Source organism: Moschus berezovskii, chromosome 17 (assembly GCF_049115385.1).
Source record: "Moschus berezovskii isolate FMDL1 chromosome 17, NW_MosBer_1.0, whole genome shotgun sequence".
NCBI lineage: Eukaryota > Metazoa > Chordata > Mammalia > Artiodactyla > Moschidae > Moschus > Moschus berezovskii.
In genome coordinates, this window is record NC_142476.1 from 37,482,335 (window position 1) to 37,498,071 (window position 15,737).

Consider the following 15,737-nt stretch of genomic DNA (forward strand, 5'->3'; position numbering starts at 1 on the left):
TGGTGGGGATATAGCCAGTGAAGTAAGTAAAATTGACAGAAGTCAGTCCTCAGGCATTTCTGAGCTTATGTGCCTGGGCATTGAAGGTTTTGTCTGCCATCTCATTTAAGCCTTCTACTTTGACTTCACCTTCTCAAGCTTCAGAAAAAGAACTGAATAGAAGAAATATGGGCAGAAGGATGTTAGACACAGGTGTTTTGGGCCCTGTAGGAGTGGTGAGTGTAAACTGTATTCCTTGATTCCTTTTCAGATACCGCATGGTGCCTAAGCATAGGTTTCCAGTGATAGTAAGAGACTGCATGGTGGGTACAATCCACTTCTTGAAGTCCTTGAATACGTATGGGGTGGATCCAACCCGGGTCATAGTCTGTGGTGACAGTGTGGGCGGGGCTGTGGCAACGATTCTTTGTCAAAAGTTTGTGGACCGTTCTGATATCCCCAAGATTCGTGCTCAGATCCTCATCTATTCCGCTCTCCAGACCCTGAATTTCCAGTCCCCTTCCTATCAGCAGAACAAGAACATGCCACTGCTCAGCCAGAATTTGGCCTTCTATTGTTGGTGTGGTTACCTGGATATCAGCCCCTCCTGGAGAAGCACTGTATTGAAAGGTGCCCACTTGCCTGCAGAAGTCTGGGAAAAGTACAGGAAGTGGTTGGGTTCAGAAAACATCCCAGACAAGTTTAAGAAGAGAGGTTACCAGCCTGTGTCCCATGAGCCCCTGAATGAGGCTGCCTATCTGGAGACAAAAATCATTCTAGATGTGATAAACTCACCCTTGATTGCAGACGATGAAGTAGTGTCTCGGCTCCCTGAAGCTTGCATCGTGAGCTGTGAGTATGATATAGTTCGAGATGACTCGCTGTTGTACAAGAAGAGGTTGGAGGACCTGGGGGTTAGAGTAACTTGGCACCACATGGAGGATGGTTTTCACGGAGTGTGGACCACCATTGACATGAGCTGCTTTTACTTCCCCTGCTCCTCGAGGATTCTGGATGCTGTGGCTCATTTCATAAAGGGGCTGTGACCATCTTTCCTTCCTGCTGCAGTTGCAAAAGTGTGGATTCTGCCATCATCTGGTTCTCATCGGGGGTCCCTGTTGTTCATGTAGGTGATGCTGGGTAGGGCTGGGGAGAGTACGGAGGTCACCATGTCATCTTACTAGGTTCTGGAATCCTAGACTGCATGTCTCTGATGTCTAAAAGGAGAACAGCAGAAGAGACAGGTTTAGGGGAAGGGTGGGCTCTCTCTCCATGATGCATGATCACTGTCAGGGAAAAATCAAGCTGACATTCTTAAGTGACCATTTGCAAGAGGGAATGAGCAAGTAAAGACCATTCATGGCCTCCTTGAGGGAGAGTTCAGGCTGCCCAGGCTGATCCAGGCTGTGGGCAACAGGAGTGTCTACTTGTCTGGGCCTTGGAATAAACTGGGAGCATCATGTGCAATCTCATGGGCCTCTTCCTGGCTCAGAGGGCAGGGGTCCTGATGTCCTAGCTCTGGGTGGTGGTGCAGAAACTGGTTTCATCTTCCTCCTCTGGGTACATGGTGACATTTTTCCTGCCCTTTCTCTATCTCTGAGCTCAAGAGTCTTAACTGCCTGGACTGGAAGAGTGAAGATGGATTGAGTAGGTTTTCCATGGTGGTTGACACTTAGTGGTAGATAAAGACAGACTGGAGCTCTTGGAGTCAAAGTCAGGCTTTTAGCCAAGGGCTTGTAAGCAATATTATATGTGCTCAAGGAGCAGAGTCCAGAGGGAAGCTAAGTCCCAAGCCGGAGACCTATGAAGATGAAATCTGACCAAACTCAACCATGTCCACAGTGGAAATCAAAGGAGGGCCCAAAGAACTGAAGATATGTTAGTGAGAACTATCACTACTTTAAGACACAGAACCAGCTCAAACTGGCCTAAATCAAAGAGAGTGTATTGGCTAATGTTGCTACAAACTGCAAGGATAAATCAGTCATGGTTTGATCCAGGAACTCAAACAATATCACCAGCTACATTCTCTTTACTATAGTCCGTGTTTATGAACTTCACCTTCCCTTCTCTAGATGTGGCTTGTCTTTTCCCATAGTCAAGTTCATTATAATGAACTTACTTAATTCTCAGCAGTCCCAGCAGAAATCACACTGCAATTTGATGGCTCTGTCGGTTTTCTGAGTGGTGTATCCAGTTGCTAAAACCAAGAACGTGGAAAGTTATGACTGATCAGCCCCAAGTCCCATACCCTCCTTGGAGTGGAGGGTGGGGTCAGCTCCGTCTGGTGCTTGGATGGGCATGGGGAATGGATGACTTCTCCCTCACATCAACACTTACTCTACTATGGAAGCCCAACTGAAGCCTGAGTCAAGGTCCTTGGAAGTGGCAAGAGATGTCAAGGACCACTGGGCAAGTTGATCACTTGCCACTTAGGAATAAAAATTCCTTTGAAAGGGATAGCCCAAGCTCTCAGGCTGCCCCCACCTGGTCCTCAGGAGGCCCTGCTCCTGACTGGCCAGTGGCTTTTATAGGCCAAGAACCAAAGGACCTGCACAAAGTCTGCTGCATAAAGGGTCCCATGTTTGCCCTTAACTTTCAATAAGGTGAATGTTCAAGCTGACATGTGGGGCAGAGAGGAATCCCTCTGGATGGCTTCTTGGTCCATTCACAGCAGGAAGGCCAGCTTTGTTGGAGAATTAGGAATCACTCACTAAAAGCACATAGCTTTTAGTGAACTGTCCCCTCTGAGACAGGTCTCTGAGCTGATTGGTGGCCTTAGGCCTGTATTGTGGTCTTGGTTCTCCCCCAGCCCTGGAGATAGGTGGAGGAAAGTGAGCTGACCTTCTGGAAATTTGGGTGGTCAGCTCTTCAATGGTGGGATGGTGAGGAGTGGGTGAGCCACAGGAAGATGGTGCCCAGTGGAGATAGTGGGTTACCCTTTCACCCACTTCCACTAGGGTATGGAAAAATGCTGGGTGGGCTTATTTCTGAGGCTGCTTCCTTCTGCAGGCTATGGGAGAGATGAAGCCCTTTCACCCACAATGGTTGGTTTGATCTGGGGACATGATACTCCTCTCTTCTCCTTTATGCTTCATGGCTGTCCTTCCTGCAACCTGTTCCTGAGGCTCAGGGAATGGAAAAGGGGTAGGAATGAATGTTCACTAAGAGTCTGCTGCATGCTAGGCTCCATACAGGGCTGTTTAAATCTGCCACCTCACTGTGATGAAAAACATCTATGCTGGGTTGCTGCCTAGGCATTTCATGGTATGACAGCTCTGCTCACATCCAGAGTCTAGACATTATGATAAAGACCTGTGCTTAGGATTCCCACCACAAGTTCCTGCTTTTCCCTGGTCATCTTTTAGGATAACCATTTTAGAGTTGAGCCTGTGAAAAGTTAGTGACTTCCACCCCAACACCTTAGAAGGAATAGGTGCTTGCTTGCTGTCCTATTCTTCATCTCCTGCTCACTCATGACCTGGAACAGAGGACTGCCCTCCCTGCCCCTGCTCATTGCACACCCCTACCCCACTACCTATTTCTGGGATCTGTAAATAATAAATATTGTGACTTTACTTCCTTCGTGTGAGTGTATTGAAGTTGTACTTTCAGTTGAAATGACCCCTATGTGTTCACTTCCTCAAAGAGAGAGTTTGGATGTGGGGGGAGTTCCCTGTTGACCCTGTGTGAGGGGCTGGTGCACCCTCATTGAGCAAGCCATCATCTTCAGTCTTAATACACCAGCTATGCTGTCCTGCCCCAGCCCACCCTTCACTATGTGTACACTTGAATTCTATAAAGTGTGTACCCTTAAGCCCATTTTACACATAAGGAAACTGAGGCCCAGAGATATTAACAACACTCATTTCCTGACCATTTCTAGTCAGGCTCAAGATGAGCTGATTTAGTAGTTTACCCAAATCCTTGTAGTTGGTGGAACACTGAGCATAGCGGCTCTGGTCAGACAGCAAACCCTTTCTACCAAGCCCTGTAGCCCATTAGCTCGTTTCTTTCCTATCATTCAGAATTAAAATGAGAGACATGACTGAGTTACATGACCTTGTGTGAGTCATTTCCCATCCAACGGGGTGTTAACTACCCTCTGATCTGAGGCAGATTGATAGTATCAAGTCTTTTTGCCATCAGCTTTTTTTTTTTTTTTTTTTTGCTTTTTTGACTTTAGCTTTCTCTAAGTCACAATGGCTTTGGAATAGGTAACCATAGCCCCATTTGGGAATGCACAGCTGGCATGCCCTGCTAATTCGGCTCGGGAAGATGGAGCCACCTTTATGCCCAGACACTCTGGGAGTGTTTTCTCAGTTAGTTCCCAGGACTTCCCTGAAAAGATCTACCAGTTTGCTCACAGCAAGTGCCATCAGATAAAAGATAATGCGTTGTAACCAAAATTGTTTTCTTTTGTCAGAAGGCAATTGAAGACAAGATCTTAGGGCAAAGTAAAAAAAAAATGGTGTCTTCCTCAGGGTACTTCTCACCTCCACCCAGGGCTTCCCTGCCTGTCTGGCTCTAAACCCTGTCTCCCTCTACCCCTGTACCCTCTGCACTGTAGTCCCTGCCTGCTCTCTCCTCCTCTCTGGGCATGCTAGTGATATACAGGCTAGTACAGGTCAGGCTCCACCGAAGTGACAGATGGCACCACAGTCTCAGTATCTTATGACAGCAAAGGTCTATTTCCTGCTGAATTACATATTACAACAACCCTCAAGTGTCAGCGACTTCCCAGGTGGCTCTGTGGTAAAGAACCCACCTGCCAGTGCAGGAGATGTAAGAGATATGGGTTCAATCCCTGGGTCGAGAAGATCCCCTGGAGGAAGGCAACCCACACCAGTATTCTTGCCTGGAGAATCCCATGGACAGAGGAGCCTGGTTGGCTACAGTCCATAGGGTTGCAAAGAGTTGGACACGACTGAAGCACCTCAGCAAAGGTCAGAGGCAGCACGGCTCCACATTCATCAACCCCCAGATCCAGGCTGATGGAGCAGCCTCTATTTGAGGTATCTCCGGTCTCATGGCAGAGGGAGAAAGAGAATGTTGACTCACACATTGGCTCCCCAAGCTTCTGCTTAGAAGTGATGCTTTCTGTTTCTGCTCACCTTTCATTGGTCAAAGCAAAACCTATGTTCTGTCAACTAAGCTTGATGTTGACAGGACAGAGGAGAATAAAAAGAGTGGCAGATACTTGTGGTCAGTATTACAGCTAACCATACTCTCAATATTTTCATTTCCATTCTTGTTCAGTTGCTCAGTTGTGTCTGACTCTTTGTGACTTCATGGACTGCAGCACGCCAGGCTTCCCTGTCCTTCACCATCTCTCAGAGCTTGCTCAAAGTTATGTCCATCGAGTCGGTGATGCCATCCAACTATCTCATCCTCTGTCATCCCTTTCTCTTCCTGCCTTCAATCTTTCCCAGAATCAGGGTCTTTTCTGATGAGTTAGTTCTTTGCATCAGGTGGCCAAAGTACTGGAGCTTCAGCATCAGTTCTTCAAATGAATATTCAGGGTTGATTTCCTTTAGTATTGACTGTTTTGATCTCCTTGCAGTCCGAGGGACTCTCAAGAGTCTTCTCCAATACCACAGTTCAAAAGCATCAATTCTTTGGCATTCAGCCTTCTTTATGGTCCAACTCTCACATCCATACATGACTACTGGAAAAATCATAGAAAGAAATTGAAGTCATTCAGTCATGTCAGACTCTTTGCGATTCCATGGACTGTAGCCTGCCAGGCTCCTCCGTCCATGGGATTTTCCAGGCAAGAATACTGGAGTGGGTTGCCATTTCCTTCTCCAGGGGATCTTCCTGGCCCAGGGATCAAACCCAGGTCTCCCGCACTGTAGGCAGACTCTTTAACATCTGAACCACCAGGGAAGCCCAAAGCTTTGGAAAAACCATAGCTTTGACTATATTGATCTATGCTGGCAATGTAACATCTCTGCTTTTTAATACACTGTCTAGGTTTATCATCATTTTTCTTTCAAGGAGCAAGCATCTTTTAATTTCTAGACTTCCGTTACCATCTGCAGTGACTTTGGAGTCCAAGAAAATAAAGTCTGTCACTGTTTCCATTGTTTCCCCATCTATTTACCATGAAGTGATGGGACCGGATGCCATGATCTTAGTTTTTTGAATGTTGAGTTTTCAGCCCATTTTTTCACTCTCCCCTTTCACTTTCATCAAGAGGCTCTTTATGTAAGAGCTATGTGGTGCTAAAGAAGAACCTTGAGAGTCCCTTGGACTGCAAGGAGATCAAACCAGTCAATCATAAAGGAAATCAACCCTGAATACTCACTGAAAGGATAATTCTGAAGCTGAAGCACCCATATTTTGGTTACCTACCTAATGTGAACAACCAACTCATTGGAAAATTCCCTGATGCTGGGAAAGATTGAGGGCAGAAGGAGAAGAGGGTGTCAGAGGATGAGATGGCTGGATGGTATCACCGGTGCAATAGACATGAACTTGGGCAAACTCTGGGAGATGGTGAGGGATAGGGAAGCCTGGCATGCTGCAGTCCATGGGGTTGTAAAACGTTAGACACAACTGAACAGCAGCAGCAAGTTATATACAAATATACTCTCCTTTTATTTATTTATTTTGGCTGCACTGTGTTACTTACAGAACCTTACTTCCCAGACCAGGGATGGAACCTGCCTCCTCCACAGTGAAAGCACAGAATCCCAACCACTGGACTACCAGGGAATTCCCTTTTATAAAAATATTCTCCTTTTAGAGATAAATCTAAAGTCTCTTTGACCACCCTCCCTCAACTCTAGTCCTTTTGATCTGGATGTATCTGCTGTTACCTTCTTTGGGGAGTGAAGGGTTGGTTTCCCAACCCTTTAAAGCCCGTTTCTAGGCTTTCACATGTACAGATAGGTACCTACAGAAATACAGAGTATTATTTTGTGGGACGGCTTTGCTGTATGTTGTATATAACAGAGATTATTCTGTACCTGTTGTACCACTTGGGTTTTTTTTTTCACTCAACAATGTATCTTAGAAATCTAGCAAACCATATAGATTCCTCTTGCTTTTTTTAGCTACTGCATGGTAATCCATGGGATGGCTCTATTACAGTTCTTAGCCATTCCCTACAAGTTTGTAGTGAACGTATCTGCATGTGCCTGCTTCTGCATGTGTGATTCTCTGTGATAGATTCAAGGAGGACTGACTCTATCCTTGGCCTGACACAATTTTCCACATTAATGGATACTGTAAAGATGCCTGTCTGGGCTTCCCTGGTGGTCCAGTGGTTGGAAGTTTGCCTATCAACGCAGGGGACGTGGGTTTGATCCCTGGTCTGGGAAGACCCCACGTGCCGTGGGGCAACTAAGCCTGGGCACTGCAACAAAGAGTGGCCCCTACTTGCCACAACTAGAGAAAGCCCACACATAGCGACAAAGACCCAGCACAGCCAAAAATGAATAATAATAATAATAAAGATGTCTGTCCCATTCTCCCCTTTCCCCAGCAGATCTCAGCTGTGAGGGAAGTAGTTGGATTGTAACCACCAATCCCAAAAGCAGAAAGAAAGTTGATTTTGAAAGAAAATTGAAAATTGCTTGACACCTGGTTGCATAGGACATAGTTGGCTTGTAGGTCTGTATTTTAAAGGGAAATGTCTTTAACGCAAATGAATCTCTCCAAGAATCAGCTGAGGAGTCGGGGCAGGCTGTAATGTTGCTGGTGTGTTACCTCTAACATCCTTTTCTTCGTCTAGCAAAGTAAAAGACACCAGAGTCAGCAGAAAGCTCCTCTTTTCCAGGTTGCCAAGGCTTGCTATTGGCTAGATCACCCCTGCTCCAACATTGCAACTGGTTTCTTGCAAATGACTGTACAAGGTTGACTCTGATAAGGCAGTGCCCGGGGCTTAGTTTCAAAGCACTTCTTATTGCAGGGAAAAACCCACAAGTGTGGGCATGACCTCCTTATTTTGAAACAACTCCCTGCTTTGTCATCACCAAAGGATAGAGCAGTTTTAATTTTAAGTTGAAGAGACATACTGCATTCTGGGTTTGTTACTACAGCTTCTACAAAGAGGCAGAGTGATGGAAGACACATAGTCTAGAACCAGTTGGAGGCCCAACATTTATTTAACCTACTAAGCTGTAAATTTTCTTGCCTTGAAATGGGGATAATCATGTTGAGCACATCTGGGTATTTGTGTAAAGCAGGCTGAATCAATAGCAGTTGTGGTTAGGTATCTGCTGTTCAGTGGACAGTTACAGATGTGCTGGTTACTAGACTCATAGCTTATCCCCTGGTGGGGATAACAAGCTGTTTTTATGCTCAGGAATTCTCTATTAAAAAAGAATATACAGTTGTTCCCTTTGGGATATTTTTGCCCCAATTTCCCAAATTCACTCTTCTAATATAGGGAAAGGAATGGATTTTGTTGCTAAAATAGGCTTGGTTTAGGCACAAAGGAAAGAGAAGGTTGAGCATTTATTGATCTCTTATATGTGACAGGTATTTTATGAAGTGTTTTGTAGGTGACATTTCATTGTATTCTCATAATCTTATTTTATGAAGTATAGGATATTGACTCCCAATTTTGTTTTTGCTGTTCAGTCGCTAAGTCATGTCTGACTCTTTGTGACCCCATGGACTGTAGCACTCCAGACTTCCCTGTCCTTCACTGTCTCCCAGACTTTGCTCAAACTAATGTCCATTGAGTCAGTGATGCCATCTAACCATCTTATCCTCTGTCACCCTCTTCTCCAAGGAGGAACTAAAGAGCCTTTTAATGAGGGCAAAAGAGGAGAGTGAAAAAGTTGACTTAAAACTCAACATTTAAAAAAATAAGATGATGGCATCTGGTCCCATCAATTCATGGCAAATAAATGGGGAAAAGGTGGAAACACTGACAGACTTTATTTTCTTGGGCTCCAAAATCAGTGTGGATGGTGACTGCAGCCATGAAATTACTCCCAGTTTACAGATTAGGACACCAAAGCTGGCTTGACCCAGGAACTTGGTCAAAAGGAAACAGCTGATAAGAGATGGGACTTGAAAAAAAAAATAAAAAAAAAAAAAAAAAAAAAGAGATGGGACTTGAAGTGGAAGCCAAGTTTGTCTGAGTACTCAGCAATGCCCCCTCCCCATCCCCAATCCCATTTCTTATGCAATAACCCGAAGCTGATTGCCCATCTTTAAGAAGTGTTTCTAGGATGTACTGGACTGGGAGAAGTCAATTCATTATCCACCTGTGAGGTCTTACCATAGAAGGGTGCCACCTTCTCTGAAATTAGACCCTTCTCCTGTGGCTTGCAGAGTCTAGCTCCTCCTGTGTGCTGCTGAGCAGACACCAAAAGTGTCTGAACCTATGCTGGATTAAAGTAATCCCATTTCTAATAGGCACAGTTGATTGGAAAAACAAATGGCAATCATCTTTGGAGGAAGATAGAATCATCCTAGACCTCATACCATTTTCACATTTAGCTTTTCAGATACCAGGCCGATGAGAAGAGAGAAACTAGCAATAGAAACCCACAGAAACAACAGGTAAAAAGAAAGGAAGCCACAGACTATAAAATAGTTCTGCTTATTATGTCCAAGTAAAGTCTATATATATATACTTATAATCTATATAAATAGAATATATAAATCTTTATATAATGGCAACCCAATCCAGTACTCTTGCCTGGAGAAGTCCCTAGAATAGAGGAGCTGGGCAGGCTATATAGTCCATGGTATCACAAAGAGTCATACATGACTTAGTGACTAACACAATATATAACTATAATCTATAAATCTAAAATATATAAATCTGTAGACTTATAAACCTACATATTTGAGCATTTGAGGCAACAAGGAATAATCTGTACTTCAGAAGTTAAAAAACCCCTGGGATTGTAAAAAGTAGCATATATACATAGATTATTAATCAAGCAAAGTTTAGAACTGAAAAATGCAAGAAATCAATGGGTGGGTTTAATTTCACATTAGACACACTTGAGAGAGGATATGTGGGCTGGGATATAGATCAGAAGAAACTATTCAGAAGTACAAAGAAACAAAAGGATAGAAAATACGGAAGCGGGGCCAGAGACTTTGAGGATTCAGTGAGAAAGTTGTGGCAAATATGCAGCTGGTGTTCTGGAAAGAAAGGAGGCAGAAACAATATTTGAACATGTAATAGCTGAGAATTTCCTAAAATAATTGAATGAGTAAATATTATATATTAATGCATATATATGGAATCTAGAAAAATGGTACTGATGAGCCTATTTGCAGGGCAGGAATCAACATGCAGACAGAGAATGGATTTGTGGACACGGGTGGGGTGGGAAGGAGAGGGTGGGATGAACTGAAAGAGCAACATTGATATATATGCACAACCATGGGTAAAATGGATAGCTAGTGAGAAGCTGGTATATAGCACAGGGAGCTCAGCTCAGTGCTCTTTGATGACCTAGATGGGTGGGATAGGGATTGGGAGGGAGTCTCAAGAGAGAGGCAATATATGTATGCATATGGCTGATTCATGTTGTGGTACAGCAGAAACTAACACAATATTGAAAAGCAATTATATTCCAATTGAAAAGACTATAAAAACTATTTTATACTTTCCAATATGCTCATCTTTATGAGTTGGTGATGGACAGGGAGGCCTGGCGTGCTGTGATTCATGGGGTCGCGGAGAGTCGGATATGTATATTTTGGGCAAAATCTCTAAAATACTGATGCAAAAGCACTGATCAACAATGTCACATTTTGGCTGTCTGAAAAGACTAATAAAATTGATCATTATCTAATGAGAACAATACAGAAAAAAAAGTGCAAGAGTAAACTCTAGAAATAAAAAAGGGACTCCATCACAGAACCTAAAGCTATCTAAAAAAATAAGGGGACATTAGGAACAACGAACAACCCCAAATTTGAAAATTTAGATGCAATGTGTAAATTCCTAGAAAAACACAACTCGCCAAACTGACACGAAAGAGAAAAATGAGTTTAGTTTTGTAATTAATAACAAATATTAAGTCTACGGTGAAAAGCCTTAAAACAAAGATAAACAAAACAAAAATCTCCTGGCCCAGATGTCTTGATTTACTTAATATTCAGGGATTAAACACATTAATCTTATGTAAACTGTCCTAGAGAATATAAAAAGTAGGCATATTCTTTCTGCAAGGTTAACTTAATCATAATAAAATCTCAAAAAATTGCACAAATGAAACATTCAGGCTACACAAGTCTTACTCATGGATATAGAAACAAAACATTTCTAAAAAACATTTGGCAAGCAGAATCCATAAATATTAGAAAAAAGATACTATATCGTGGTCATATATACAACAGTTTATACGAGAAATGCAAGGTAGTTTAACATTGCAGAATTAATCAATATAATTTATCACATTAATGGAGTCAATGAAAGAAATTGTGATTATCTTAATAGATGCAAAAGATTAAATATTGTTTATGAAAGCTGTCTCAGCAAATTTAGAATAGAAGGAAAATTCTTGAACTCAATAAATGGCATTTACTAAAACGTCATCCTTAATAATAAACATTAAACTTTTTTCCTTAAAAGGAATAGGACAAGAGTTGCTCATGTCATTTTTAATCAACATTGTACTGGTGAATGATCTAGTGGTTTTCCCTACTTTCTTCAATTTAAGTCTGAATTTTGCAATAAGGAGTTCATGATCTGAGCCACAGTCAGCTCCTGGCCTTGTTTTTGCTAACTGTATAGAGCTTCTCCATCTTTGGCTGCAAAGAATATAATCAATCTGATTTCGGTGTTGACCATCTGGTGATGTCCATGTGTAGAGTCTTTCCTTGTGTTGTTGGAATGACCACTTCCAATTTGCCTTGATTCATGGACCTAACATTCCAGGTTCCTATGCAATATTGCTCTTTACAGCATCGGACCTTGCTTCTATCACCAGTCACATCCACAACTGGGTATTGTTTTTACTTTGGCTCCATCCCTTCATTCTTTCTGGAGTTATTTCTCCACTGATCTCCAGTAGCATACTGGGCACCTACCGACCTGGGGAATTCCTCATTCAGTATCCTATCATTTTGCCTTTTCATACTGTTCATGGGGTTCTCAAGGCAAGTATACTGAAGTGGTTTACCATTCCCTCTCCAGTGGATCATATTCTGTCAGACCTCTCCACCATGACCCGCCCATCTTGGGTGGCCCCACACGGCATGGCTTAGTTTCATTGAGTTAGACAAGGCTGTAATCCGTGTGATCAGATCAACTAGTTTTCTGTGATTATGATTTCAGTGTGTCTGCCCTCTGATGCCCTCTCGCAATACCTACTGTCTTATTTGGGTTTCTCTTACCTTGGTCGTGGGGTATCACTTCACGACTGCCCCAGCAAAGCACAGCCACTGCACCTTACCTTGGATGAGGGGTATCTCCTCATGGCCTCCCCTCCTGACCTTGAACGCGGAGTAGTTCCTCTTGGCCCTCCTGCGCCCACGCAGCCACCGCCACTTGGACGTGGGGTTGCTCCTCTCGGCCACCTCCCCTGGCCTCGGGCATAACATAGCTCCTCTTGGCCACCACCCCTGGCCTCGGGTGTGGGGATCTATTTCTGCTTTATTGACTATGCCAAAGCCTTTGACTGTGTGGATCACAATAAACTGTGGGAAATTCTGAAAGAGATGGGAATACCAGACCACCTGACCTGCTTCTTGAGAAACCTTTATGCAGGTCAGGAAGCAACAGTTAGAACTGGACATGGAACAACAGATTGGTTCCAAATAGGAAAAGGAGTATGTCAAGGTTGTATATTGTCACCCTGCTTATTTAACTTCTATGCAGAGTACATCATGAGAAACGCTGGGCTGGAAGAAGCACAACCTGGAATCAAGATTACCGGGAGAAATATCAATAACCTCAGAGATGCAGATGACACCACCCTTATGGCAGAAAGTGAAGAGGAACTAAAAAGCCTAGCGATCCAGTGGTTAAGACTGTGCATGGCCATTGCAGGAGACATGGGTTCCATCCTTGGTCTCAAACTGGGATCCCACACACTGCAAGACATGACCAAGAGAAAAAAAAGCAAACCAAACAATTAATTTCAAAGGCTAGTACAATTCTTCTCTCTCTTCTAACTACATGTCTCTGTAAGACTGATTTTCTCCTTTAAACTAAACAGCATACTCCAATAGATCAAAAGTTTGCTGTTACTTATAAGTTAATAAATATTAATGCATAATATAATTCACTGGGTTGGAAAATTCCGTGGTGTAAATATTCCTACCATGACCAATTTAAAGTAACCAACATGACTAGAATGTAGTGTCAGCTCTCACAAACTGGTACAATCTGACTTCAGACCACTAATATAATCCACACTTTAAGAAGTCTTGTGGGTCTTCTATAGGTTTTATGAAACTAAAAATTTGAAAGAACACTGCCCTAGAAAAATGGCAATATCTGGCCATCAGGATACTTGTTCTGTGCCCCCCACACTTATAGGAACCACAGCTACAAGGGCTTCCCTGGTGGCTCAGATGGTAAAGAATCTGCCTGCAATGTGAGAGACCTGGCTTCAATCCCTGGGTTGGGAAGATGCCCTGGAGATGGGCATGGCAACCCACTCCAGTATTCTTGCCTGGAGAATTCCTGTGGACAGAGGAGCCTGGCAGGCAGGCTACAGTCCATAGGATTGCACAGAGTTAGTCATGACTGAGAACCTAAGCACAGCACAGCTACATGCAACACAGATGATTCTTAAAAACATTAACTGTATTGAGGAAAAGAAATCAGACTCAGATGAATACATGCTATAGGATTCCATTTATGGAAAGTGTGGAATTTATTATAACTAAATCAACTATAAACCATTTCATTTATTTTTAACGTAATTTTTCATGTTTGTGTTACACTTTATAATAAGAAGTTTTTAAAAATGGAATTATACAGAACACGTAGCTCTCCTGTGTTTTGATTGTAAGGACATCCCATCTTACTGGCTTAAGCCCTACTCCAACTATTGTCCTGCCAAAAAAAGTTTGCTCTGTTCTATCTACCATGCCCTTTCCTTGTCACATGCTTTGTTTCAATATGGAATAAATAGTTTCCTGGAATTCCTCTACTTTAGTTTCAAGGTCATTGGAAAACACTTTCTTTGAATTGCCTGCTTGAAATAGAATGTCTTTACTTGTGGCAAGCAAGACTACTAAAAAAGAAGAACTAAAGAGCTTCTTGATGAAAGTGAAAAAGGAGAGTGAAAAAGTTGGCTTAAAACTTAACATTCAAATAACTAAGATCATGGCATCCGGTCCTATCACTTCATGGCAAATAAATGGGGAAACAATGGAAACAGTGACAGACTTTATTTTTTGGGGTTCCAAAATCACTGCAGATGGTGATTGCAGCCATGAAATTAAAAGACACTTGCTCCTTGGAAGAAAAGCTATGACCAACCTAGACAGCATAGTAAAAAGCAGAGACATTACCTTTTAAAGGTTCATCTAGTCAAAGCTATGGTTTTTCCAGTAGTCATGTATGGATGTGAGAGTTGGACTATAAAGAAAGGTGAACACCAAAGAATTGATGCTTTTGAACTGTTTTGCTGGAGAAGACTCTTGAGAGTCCCTTGGACTGCAAGGAGATCCAAACCAGTCCATCCTAAAGGAGATCAGTCCTGAATATTCATTGGAAGGATTGATACTGAAGCTGAAACTCCAATACTTTGGCCACCTGATGCAAAGAACTGACTCATTGGAAAAGATCCTAATGCTGGGAAAGATTGAAGGCAGGAAGAGAAGAGGATGACAGAGGATGAGATGGTTGGATGGCATCACTGACTCAATGGACATGAGTTTGAGCAAGCTCTGGGAGTTGGTGATGGACAGGGAAGCCTGGTATACCACAATCCATGGGGTTGCAAAGAGCTGGACATGACTGAGAGACTGAACTAAACTGAAAATAAGACTACAGTGTGCTGGTTCTTTAAAGTGAAGCCACTTAGTCGTGTCCAACTCTTTGTGACCCCACGGACTGTAGCCTACCAGGCTCCTCCGTCCATGGGGTTTTTCAGGCAAGAGTGCTGGAATGGGCTGCCATTTCCTTCTCCAGGGGATCTTCCCAACCCAGGAATCAAATCCGGGTCTCCTGCATTGCACACAGATGCTTTACCATCTGAGCCACCACGGAAGCCTACTGATTCTTTAACTTATCCATAAATTGCAGGCATCTTCCTATGTCAGCATTTTTTAACAGCTACAGGGTATTTCATCATATGATATGCCACAGTTTGTTGAGCCAGCCCTCCATTGGTAGATATCTAGATGGTTGGTTCTTGATTTTTTGGTTTAATGACTAAGCAAAGTCATGGTCTTTATCCCATTGGACTGAGCTCTATTGGGATGGAGCCCTGGTCTAGCCACTGATGCATTGTACTAATAGCTCCAGGTCAGTGCTCTGGATGTAGTATACGCTTGATAGAATGACTGTGGAATGAATGAATCATATTTATTAGCAATCTTCCTGGAAGCCCCTTAGGCAAAGAGGCAGACGGGCAATGAGCAGAGCCCAGTGGTAAAAGAACTGAATCAGAGTGGATTTAAATCCCAGCTCTCCACATGTGTGACTTAAGGTAGCTACTTAATCCCTCTTTACTTCAGTGTCCTCATCCCTAAAATGGGTACAGTTATGGCACCTGCTTCATAGGACTCTTTGAGTGTTAAACAAGTGAGTATATGTAAAGGTCTCAGCATGGGCCTAGCACGTCAGCATTCATTAAATGGTAGAATGTGAT

At 43.0% G+C, this 15,737-nt stretch overlaps 1 protein-coding gene across 6 annotated transcripts in view; it reads left to right on the plus strand.

Moving 5' to 3' along the window:
* AADACL3 (arylacetamide deacetylase like 3) overlaps nt 1-4,694 on the plus strand; it is a 109,711-nt gene extending 105,017 nt beyond the window's left edge. For 5 of the 6 annotated variants that reach the window (XM_055419234.2, XM_055419232.2, XM_055419231.2 and 2 more), the window contains one exon: nt 251-4,694. In XM_055419234.2, the coding sequence (XP_055275209.2) occupies nt 251-1,025 (775 nt within the window). In that variant the 3' untranslated portion in view covers nt 1,026-4,694. The remainder of the gene's footprint in view (nt 1-250) is intronic. The other variant, XM_055419240.2, reaches the window with a different exon arrangement.
* Nucleotides 4,695-15,737: the final 11,043 nt, after the last annotated feature.